This window comes from Drosophila takahashii, chromosome X (genome assembly GCF_030179915.1).
Source record: "Drosophila takahashii strain IR98-3 E-12201 chromosome X, DtakHiC1v2, whole genome shotgun sequence".
Lineage (NCBI taxonomy): Eukaryota > Metazoa > Arthropoda > Insecta > Diptera > Drosophilidae > Drosophila > Drosophila takahashii.
In genome coordinates, this window is record NC_091683.1 from 1,416,920 (window position 1) to 1,428,385 (window position 11,466).

Here is an 11,466-nt window from a genome sequence, read left to right on the forward strand (position 1 = left end):
TATCGATAATATCGATTTTTGTAAGAAATAGATTGTAAATTTGTTTATAATTAAACATCAGAAAAACATCGTTCTTTAAAGAATATCGTAAATATCGAAAATATCGAAATGTCGATAGTATATTTTTATAGCCTAAGACCAAACCCATTGTTTTTATGATGTAACCTTATTCCATTAAGGCTTTGTATTTTAGAAAAATGAAGTAATAATTGTTCAATACATCAGATCACTTAATCTCTTTCGATCGCCAATCTTTTTAAAGTAATCCGTAGGCCCAAAGATCATCAAACTCAGGGTTAATTATAAGGTCTCTCTTCCACACTCTAACTAAGCTCTCGTCTCGTCTAGTCTGCCCTGTGGCCCACTTTTGATGGCGCGACTTCCATTAGCCAGGTTTCGCCAGGGGTCAGGTTTTCCCCACTCCGTTTCCCTCCTCTATTCCCCTTTGGGAAGAGCTGCAGCCAAGAGACATAATAACTATATCGATGTGCATTTGGCGACTCGTCCACGAGAGCCCAACCAAACCGTCTGTCGGTGGCAGCACTAAATCAATGTTGGGATTGTGCATCGCTCGACGGGGGAATGGGAATGGGATTCGGTTTGGTTTGGGTTTGGGTTTCCCAAAAGGGGCAAAAGGGGCAAGGCACAAGGCACTTTTCCCGGGAGCCAGAGGCCAAAGCCGGGGGGCGAATTTCGCAATGCAACACCCAACCGAAAACCAAACGAAAATGTAATTGACGCGCTCTGCTTAGGAGGCATTGGTTGTTAGCAGTGTTGGGAAATATTCGTAGCCCATTTTGATTTAAAAATATAAAAAATTAAACAATGAATAACAAAATAAGATTGCCGTTAAACTGTATAAGTAACAAGAAAGAACAATTAAAATATGATATGATACATATACATTTTTAGTTAGAAGTGTGGGAAAGTATCCAAATAATGTTACCTAAGTTTAGGTACTTATGATAATTTAATACTAATTTTTAATCGGATTTTTATCTATACTTATATTCTATAAGAAACCCAATAAAATTGAGTTCTTAGGAGTCTTAGGAAATATTAAAATAGTATTTGTTGGTACTATTATTTTATCCCTACTAGGTACACAAAATGAGTACCAATATTTGCCAACACAGATTTTTAGGTGTAGGTGGGATTGGATATTTCATGGAGAATAACTCACCCCATCATCAGTTTAAATGTTGATTGTCGGTTTTGCGGCTTCGCTTTTTGGTCCGCCTGCAATGATGCTGCAGTATATGGCAATGTTGCAGTGTCGCTATGTTGCTATGTTGCATTGTTGCAAGGTTGCAGGTTGCAAATGGTTAAAGTGTCGCGGGTGCTGCTGGCAATTGAAAAGGTCGTGACCGGTTAAAATCCCGACCAAAAACAACAGCTGAAGCGGTAACAAGTGGGGCGTTTTGAGTTGCCTGATTGGACGACTGTGAAACCATAAAAGGCACTCTGATTTTGCAGGACGATGATGCTTACGCCGATTTTAGCTGAGAGCAATAAAAGTTATATAAGTAATTTGTAAAATAAAGAAAAATTAATATCACAAGGGGTTTTGAAATAGCTTATGAAGATGTCTAAAAGTATGCCATAAAAAAATGCATTTATCATCCGGATTCAAAATAAATTCACAGATTAATTGCATACTTCTAGTCACACTTATAGGGGATTGGAAAAAACCCTAGTGATTTTGGATAGATTAAAATATAATTATTAATATTTCGTCTTGAAGTTTTGTGCTTTGAGTTTGCTGACTGGAATACGATGCTGAGTGACGTTGCTGACGCCGATTTTAGCTGAAATCAAGAAAAGTAATATAAGTAATTTGTAACATATAGAACTATTAATAAAATAAATTTATGAAGCTGATGCAATGATTATCCGGATTAAAAATAAATATTGCAGAATGATGCTTACGCCGACTTGAACTGAAAGCAAGAAAAGTGGAATGTGTTACAAAATTATATTTTTAATTTATAAAAATAAATATCATATAGGCATTTTAAATAATTTATGAAGGTGTCTAAAAGTATGCTGTAAAAAATTCCTTTCTTACTTTTAAACACCTTATGCAATTAGACGACATCGAACTCCATCTGGATCATGGAAAAAGGGTCCTTGTTTCGGGGTCATCAGGGTGCCAGGTCATTCTGCGCTCCCCTAATTGATGGGCCTTCCAGCAGTCGAAACGGAAATAGGGAAAACAACCCTTCGATAGGAAAGGATCTCCAACCAACCATCCAGTGCCATTCCCTTTGCTTTTAGGGCTTATTTAATGCTTCAGTGCTGATGATGATGCACTGCCCCAGAACAAAAAAAAGGAGAAAAGGAAGCGGTGAAGGAGAAGTAGAAGTAGAAGTAGAAAAGGCGAGCGAGCGGAGCAAAGGGTCACGTACTTAAAAATGCACATAATTAAAATTTATGAGCTGGTATTAAATAAAGACATAACCCACGAACCGAACCTCCCCTCGATTTGCCGCCACAGGGGAGCGAATGCAGAACAATCAAATTAAATACCTGTAAAGCGAACGGAATGGAATGGCATGGGCGGGGGCCAGGTCACTGAGCAGGGGTCTTGAACCGAACCACACCGAACTGAACTCAAATGAAATGAAATTGTAATGGCAATTCGCCGGCGAAAAAAATAAAACAAAATTAAAAGGAAAAGAAAGGAAACGAAACGAAAAAGACGAGGAGGACAGAAACCTGAAACGCTGCTGTGAATAGAAAAGAAATAACTAATTTAACACTGTCACAATGGGTGTGTATAGAAAGTTTAAAGCAAGTTTTTAGGATTTATCAAACTACAAATTCTTTATAATTTTTTAAATGCTAAGCAATTATTTTTCCTTTACTTCTTTAAAGCCCCGTCTTCCTCGAAACACACTTATAATTTCAATTTTAACACTTGGGCCCACTGTACGCACTGTCATCTTGACCATCCTCTCATCTTGACTCTCAGCCACCTCCAATTTTCCAGGACATGGCTGCACGCCGCACAAGGTCAAAGTAATTACAAGTAAACAAAGTTAGGGGAACGCCAAGCCAAGGCTCTTGTTGTCCTCCGCCGCCTGTCTGTCTGTCTGTCGGAGGATGGCAAGAAAAGTACAGAAGAAAAAAAGTACAGAAGTAGCGAAGGAGAAGGAGAAGAAAAACAGTTTGACCAAGGAAAACTCTGAACCAAATGGATGTGGACGGGAAACCTTATTAAGACGTGTATTAAGTGTCGGACAGCTGACAGCCGGAAAGGAAAAAAAAAGAAAGAGCGGAGAGCAGAGGAAAGGTGAGGAAAGAGGATGTGATGGACTAAAACACCTATTTTGCGCCATGCCGAGACTGCGACTGCTCCCTGAGACTGGCCAACCATTGTTGCTCCATCAGATGCCTGCCGCGCCGCAGTTCTGTGATAGAATTAACCAATAAGCGGAGTATTCGGTGGTCCTCATCCTTCTGCAGACGATATGCCCTTGCTTGCTCGTCATTTAGAGAAATTCGTTGATGATCAGTCGTTGGCCTCTGCACCATTTCTCCGGTTGATTCGGGTACGAATAGCAATAGCAATGCCTGTCGATTAAATTCCTCCTTGATCTTTGCCTCAGTCTTCTTCTCGGGTGCCTCCTAGGTATATTTTAAATATATATACTTTTATTCACATCATTTTCCGTATACTTACCTCACTTTCCTTGACAAAGAAGCTCTTGAACCACTGCATTACGCTCTCCACCATTGAGGAGCCTTTGGGATCGCTGGTGGTCCCCTCCTTAATTTTTCTACCCAAAGTTGCATTGAATAAATCGATGAAAAAGTGTAGAAGGTATATAGTATCTCCGATTTTCCCCGCCACCAACTCGGACACATCAATGAGGGGTTGGTAACCCAACTTTTTGAGGGACCTTCGCAGCACCCGGTAATTTTGCAGCCAGCCCAACTTGTCGTATTGCAGCGCGTCCAGGTCAATGGATCCGGGACATAGAGCCTCCAGCAGGCGACACCACACGATTCCACTGCGCAGATGCTTCAGAGAATCAAAGTCGCTTCCGATCAGGGCATTCACCCAGTTTAACAGGACGCTGGGGTTTGTGGGCAGGTGTCTCGACTTCAGCGTTTGATATATTACTAGGGAGAAACAAAAACACAAGGTTTAGAATGGGGAATTATAATATATACAAAGAAGAATCGACGTGTGCCCAATGCAAGACAGCCGTGTGACCGCAGGCTAGCTTAGTATAATAATTATAATATATATAGAGTATAGATTATATATTATGCTTGTGCTTCTATCCTACCTTACTTACTTTCTTGTTTTTCCATTGTTAATTTTTTCACAGGAGTTTTTGAAACATATATTTGTGTTTACTTTATGCGATTCTATACGAACCGACTTGAAGTCGGAGGAAAAATAAAATACCAGGCCTGCTTTAAAGCAAGGTCGAAGCACTTAATGATTTAAGTTCCATCAAGGAATGAAAAATGTAAAGGACTTGCAATAAAAAGGAAAAGGCATGGAAAAATCCGTGATCAATCGAAGAGCATTTCCCATTTTCCACCCAATTTCCCCGCTGCCTGTTGTTGTTGTCGTCTGTCATAAATAACTCGAGCTTTAAGCATTATAAACCGCATCTGCATTGGGACAATTCCGTCTGAGACCCACCATTGCATTTCATTGCATTTTTAAGCCTGCGAAATCACTTAAATTTCCTACCTCCTTTTTTGGTTAATTTTTTATGGCTTTCGCTGTTCGTTGGCTCTCGGCAAAAATAAACTTGGAATAAATTTATGCATACGAGTGAGTTTTGCAGTTGCCACTGCCGCAAGTTGAGCCATTTCCATTGCCAGAGAAATGGAGAAAGAAGCGGGAGTAGGTGGCAAAACGGCAAAAAAAATAAAAAGTGAAAAAAGAAGAGGAAAACGGCAAACAATGAAATGCATTGAAAATTGAAAATCAATGAACTGTTATAATAACTTGCCGCAGAGTCAGAAGCGAGCATCCCATACATATCTATCTGCTGCACATTCCTATATACCTATATGTATATATAGATATTCATATGTGGTGCTGCAAAGGCACTGAATGCATTACCAGCCAAAGGCAGGCTTTAACCGCACAAATTGCACTGGAAAAAATCAAAAGCTTCTTAAAATAAATAGAGGACTGCAAAAAACACCGTATTTTCGATGTTTTAATAAAAATTTCTAAAAAATAGCAAAAGGCAACATTTAATTGTGATTCTCCATTGCATTTTCTGGCATTCTATCGGAAGAATCGAAAAAACCATCGATTGTTTTGCAACTCCAGGATGAAGCAAAAATGCAAGAGTGGAAGAATTGGACTGATCATCAAAAGCGTGCTATCAAAAATATCGATTAACTATCGATTGATTCGTAGCTCTACTTTAAACCCAAAATTCAATATTTTTTTAAAGCTCCCTCTATTTTCGCTCTCTGTAAAACATCCTTCCCTTGAAAACCCCGTGGACTTCAGGTCCTGCGCTCGAGCAACTCGTGCGTGCGGTTCGGTTCTCTCTCTTCATTAAACATATGTAACGCGCTGGGTTAACAATTGGTGAGGAAGGCAGTAGGTGGAAGGATGTGGATGTGGATGAGGACGACCAGGAGCAGGAGGAGTTGGAGGAGGATCTGGGACAACGTCAACTTCGAGTCGGATGCAGCGATTAAAAATTAAATGCCTTCGTATTAACAAACAAGCCGTCTGCCATTGCCGACATTCGTCGTTTCCCTTTTTTTTTGTTTTTCGGGGCAGGAACCAAAAACCAAAAAAAAAAAGGGGAGAAAACAAAAATGAAAATGTGGAAAAAAACTGAGCAGCCACACGACGGACAATGGATGGGCGGTGGGCGATGGAGTTGGAAAATCATTCTGCGACGCAAAAGTGGAGCTGGGAAATCCTTTGGTGCATGTAAAATGCATGAATCGCTGGGCGCCACGTGTGAAATTTATGCACATATGCTGACAGCATTTAAGGGGAAGGACGACAGGGCAGGGCGAGCAGCTTGAGTGGTTCTTCCACCTACGCAGCTTCTCGGTTTCGTTTGCTTTCTTTTGGTTTTTGAACCGAAGTTCTGGCCAAGATTTTTCTACTCAAGTATGTGCATTTTTTGTCTTTTTTTTTGACCATTTCGTTTTTTATTTAAATGGTAAAAAAAGGTTTACATACGTTGATATGTTTCGCTGCCTTAAAGAGCAACCTATTTATTTTTTTCAAACTAGCGCCACCTATTGGGCAAAACTTTGATTGCTCATGACTTTTAAATTGATTCTAACTTTTAAACGAATAATCCGATTTAAAAAAATGTTTCTGTGATATTAATAAGCAAAACAAGATCATGTTTACACTTTTACAAAAACTTTAAAAATGTGGATGTAATAATATTCCAGTTTAACTCGCACTTTGACGATGTTTTAAGGCTTGTCATTTACTTTTTTGCCAAGACTTTAGTCAAGATTCTCACTCCAGCAATTAATTAGCCATCCGTCATCCGATCACCCTGACACCCAAAGGGCCATCGAACGATGACTGGACTTTCTGGTTCTCATTAGTTCGATCCTCCACATCCACGTCCACATCCACACAAACTACGAGACTCATTGACAGCCTCGATTCACAGTTGGTGGAACGCAAACAAACAGCCACAAAAGCCAAATAATAATGAATAATTAAGCAGTCGAGGACAGATGACTATGTGGGTCAATAGAAAATGTGGCCAGCATTCAGCATTTTCCCTGTCCATCGTCCGTCTGTTTTGCTTTTTGCTTTTTTCGAGCCACTTTGAGGATGGATGGATAGATGGATGTTGTCATCATCGTTTCCACTTAACAAGCATTTCATTAGCCTAATTCCGATGGCTCCTCGTATCTTGATTGTTTGGACAGTGGAGCACAAGGAGCTGTATTCAGTATTCCGTATTCCCTGAATCCCTGAATCCCCATTTTCCATCCCCACACTGATTGATGTTTGCTGTCGCACGCGGCGTATAGGCGATATTAGTGTATCCTCTTTGGTGTGGGGCCGCAAATGAGATAAATGCAATTTGGACATAATTTATGCGTTGATTGAAAGTGGAAAGGGCAGAAGATATTGAATTTTCCTTGTCATAAGAGGTGAATAATATTTTATATTATACATATTTTCAGTTGTCCTTTTAGTTTTCCATCCACTTAACTTTTATGGTGATTTCGCAATTGAAAATTGTTAGTCAATCGAGAAGTGGTAACCAGTGAGACCCGATTGCCGATTGCCTCAACTCTCACTGGGGACTTTTGGCTTTTCATCTGGCTCAATTAGCGGTAGCGATTTGCCCATCCAACAGTCGTCGGCTAATTGGCTTCTCTCGATTGGGTGTACTCGATATTGCCTTATAGTAATACTCTTTCACTTGTTTGAATGGATAACTCTCAGTCGAGTTTGAAAAATATCGATATTTTGACAAAATCGATGTTTTCAAGGAAACACTCAAATAAAATATAGGAAAATTTTATCAAGCTCTAACTCTCAAGTGCATTTATACATTCAAGTACAGCTTACATTTTAAGTTCTTTAAATGTCGAGAATATTACACTTGATTTTTTTGGGTGACTTTTATAGATTAGTCTAGATTAAAGAGCTTAAAAATGATCTAAAAATAATTTCTATAAATATATGCAAGGGCACTTAAAACTTCGGCTTGTCGGAAACGCGTTTCTTTTCTCCCTATTGCCAATTGCAATCGTTTGAATCAATCACGAACGATTGCCTGGAATCAGGTTTAGAAGTGGGCGGTGGTGGTTTTACCTCCTAGCACCTGAGCACCTGAAATCCCAGGTGGGAAAGCTGCCTCCGGAGGATTCTTTGCATTCTGCTTTGCATTTCCTGTGGCAATGTCTGCGGTCAGCTGCTGTCCCTCCTGCATACAAATGTCCTTCTTCCTTTCAGTCCCCCTCTTCTTTTTCCGGCTGCTGCAGCTGGCTCGTTTCCTTGTTCGCGCAAATAAAATGCAAACAGTGCTTGTTTCATTTGCGTAATAAAATATTTATACAGGTATTTAGTTGGCCACGAAGCAGCAGCGAAAAATTAAGCCAGGCACCGCGAAAAAAAAGGTTGGAAAAATAAAAGGCAAAGAGAGGTGAAAATGGGGGAGCAGTTGGCTCCCAAAAATTTAAGCCAGGTTCCTTTAATGAGCCCCCACGCAAAAAAAAAACATGAAAAACAATAGAGAAAGGAGAACAAAAAACGTCTAGACGTCATTTCTCAGTGGGGTTCTCCACTGGGTTCTCCTTTTCTCCAACCCAACATGTTAGATAAATCTGCTCGCGTATTTTTCGCAGCGATTTGCCATAGCTCATACAGAGAGATAGATGGAGAAACAAAGAGAAACTGAGAGACTGGGAGAAAGAGAGCCAGAGAAATTGCCTTCATTTATCATGTGGTGGGGCAGCTAACCGCATACCCTGTAAAATCGAACAGGAAGCAGGGAGGTATGCTAGAAACAATATTAGGAAGAGAGAACCGAATGTTAAAATAGTGTACTGTGTGTGTGGCGGCAAAGAATGGGCAGATCTGCCTTAGTTTTGGAGGGCTAGAATTCAGGATAAAATCCTACAGAATACTGGAACTGTAGTGACAGAGATTGGGCATAGCTATCTTCTATTTAATGGTCTATAACTCGGAATAAAAATTAATGGGTATCCCCAAGTCGACTTCCTGCCATCTGGCAGCAAAGACAATTGGCAGCTGACACTCTGTGGTTGATTGGCTGCGGCTGACCACAGAAATTTGTGCACTGGCACTCCAAACGGAACTTGTGCGACACGACACACATTTGCTATTATTTACCATTAGTTATTTGCAGGATACGTACATACATATTTAAGTTTGGGTGGGATCGCCTTTCGAGTTCAAGTGTGAAGCCTAAAAAATTAATCAAAATGCCAGAGTGGCCCATTAACTAGATATGAAAGTTTAATGAAATTTAAGAGCAAAGTTTTCCGAAATGAAATATTCATTGAGCCCCAAGTATTTCGAGAGAACATAATCCGCTTTAATTCAATTTCATCAAGTATAATTTATTGTAAATCGTTTGTAAGCTGTGCATCAATTAACTTGATTTTATTTATGTATTGTCTACGTTAAGCCATAACTTTTGTTTCACTTAATCCTTTTGAAACTTTAATTTTAATTAATAACCCTATTTAAAGTATAATTTTCCTGATATTCGTAGGCCATTTACCTATTATTATCACTAGACAACGGGTTATATGCAAAACAGATAAAATTCTGAATTTTCAAGAAAAATGTATCCTTTATTAGAGATTTTCAAGAACAATTTATCCTTAATAAGAGATCGCTATAAATCGAATACGTTAAGAATACGTTTTTGCATATAATCTTATGTCTAATTATCACCATATCGATTTTGCTTCGACAATTTCCGCCTTTTCGACTTCACTCTTTTTATGCAACTTCCCTCCTGAATCCTCATCCTATCCTCTCGCCATTTTTCCAATTTTTCCCCACAAATTTTCCCTTTTTAAGTTGCTCACGTTGCGGTTGCAACTGCGACGTGCTTTATCGCAGTCAGACGCTAATTAATCTGCAACGCCGGCTCATTGCATTGTTGTGGCTGGGCTGCTGCATCTTCGTGACCTACGCTTAACCATCTTTAGCCCCTGGAATCCCCCGAAATCCCAAACCTATTTTGACACGATTTTTTCTGCCCAGCGAAACGGAAATTCTTTGGCCAAAGCAAAGAGTTTTTTACATAATTTGATGTGCGCTTTTAAAGTAAACAAATAAAAAAGGCCGCAAAATCCTAACTAACCGTGGCACACAAAAAGCGCATTTTAATGTGCGGTCAAACAGTCAGGCAATGTCTAAATTCGAAATGTCAGCGTTGTCAGCGGCGAACAACGAATACTGAACACTGAAAAACAACAAACAAACAAACACACACACAACAAACAACCACATCTGTTGTTGACAACAATTAGAGTTGCTCACACAAATAATACATAATAATAATTACGAAAAGCTTTCAGCTACTTTGTCATTCGCCGCATTTGGGCATTTTCCTATGAAAACTGACTACTGAATACAGAATTTCTGAATGATTTTTAGCTCTGTGGCCAAAACTGAATCCGAATCGCCGTGACCCGAGACCCAGGGACCCCAAAACTGAACCCCTAACCCCGGCGGCCAAGTAAAGAAGGCCTTGCAGCATCATGAGTAGGCTTAAAATATAAATCTGCAATATCTAAAGGGCTCAAAGTCAACAACAGGAATACCTATAGATATAGCCAACACAGAAAAAAATGGAGTAGTGAAAATAAATATCTGCATATCTAATTCGATGATTTCTATTACATATTTAAATTTAATTTAATATTTAATTTAATGATATTATTTGGAAAAAAGGGTGAAAATATAATTTACAATGCTCGTCAAATTTACTTTAAATGTTTTACCTTATTAAAAAAGAGAAATTCATGTTAAAACCAAAGCTTCAATTTACTACAATTGTTAAACTTAATATTTTCATATTTTGAATTAATAAAAACAGCAATAGATGAATTTGACATCTTTGTATTTACTACGTTAATTTTATCAGTGAACAAATCATGACTGGTCAAAGGTATTTACTATTTAGTATTTACCTTGACCCACCATTTAATGAGGATTCTGTTTTAAGTGGCCGCAACTTCTAATTGGCTTAGATGAGGCTGCAAATTCCGTTAGAAAAGCAGAGGCCATAAGGCCATAGGACACAAGATAAAATTTTGACTTTATTTTATTTTATTTAATTGATTTCTTTTACAATTGATTTAATACTCCATTTATTTATTGTTTAATTAAATATTTAACTCATTATATTTCTAAACATTTTTCAAAAAATAATTTAATTTTTAATATAAATTCATCTTTTGATATATAAATTAAATTTTAGTTAAAGTGTCATATGGCCATAATTCAGAGATTCTGCTGGCCTTGAAAATTATCAAAGTGCCAAGTGTTTAAAGGCGACAACAAAAAATAATTCAATAGAATGCTATTAATTAAAATTAAAAATAAATGAAAGGAAATCCAATTTAAAGCGCCCATAAGAAACCCCAAAACTGTTTCAAATTGAGAGCCATGTATGCATAACACTAAAGAGGGAGAATTCCAGAGAAATAAACCACATTTCGCATTCGAAAGTTGCGACAAAGTTAAAGCTTCAAGGGACGAAAGATATTCTAGCTAAACCCGAAAAATTGTCAACGCGAATTACTGGCACATTTTCGACAAATAGGGAAAATGGTGTGGTGCAAAAAAAAAAGGAAGAGAAAATAATAAAAAAAATGGGAGCATTGATAGTAATTGCGAGCAGCATGCACAATTGCAGCTTCTCGCTGGCAGCTTACGAGAAACGAGACGCGTAATAAATCCATAATCCGAGGCGACAATTTGAATCATTGCGCTGT

General features: G+C 38.6%; 2 protein-coding genes across 3 annotated transcripts in view; both read right to left on the minus strand.

Moving 5' to 3' along the window:
* Positions 1 to 1,481, minus strand: part of LOC108063845 (uncharacterized) — an 89,737-nt gene extending 88,256 nt beyond the window's left edge. For both annotated transcript variants that reach the window (XM_070218502.1, XM_070218500.1), the window contains exon 1: positions 1,184 to 1,481. The gene's annotated coding sequence lies outside the window, so the exon portion shown is untranslated. The remainder of the gene's footprint in view (positions 1 to 1,183) is intronic.
* Positions 1,482 to 3,090: 1,609 nt separating this feature from the next.
* Positions 3,091 to 4,441, minus strand: LOC108054944 (uncharacterized). The gene is made up of 3 exons (XM_017138065.3): positions 4,308 to 4,441; positions 3,686 to 4,128; positions 3,091 to 3,630 (listed from the first exon to the last, which is right to left on the minus strand). The coding sequence occupies exons 1-3, from the start codon at positions 4,321 to 4,323 to the stop codon at positions 3,328 to 3,330; spliced, it is 762 nt and encodes a 253-aa protein (XP_016993554.2). The 5' UTR covers positions 4,324 to 4,441; the 3' UTR covers positions 3,091 to 3,327.
* Between the last annotated feature and the right edge of the window lie 7,025 nt (positions 4,442 to 11,466).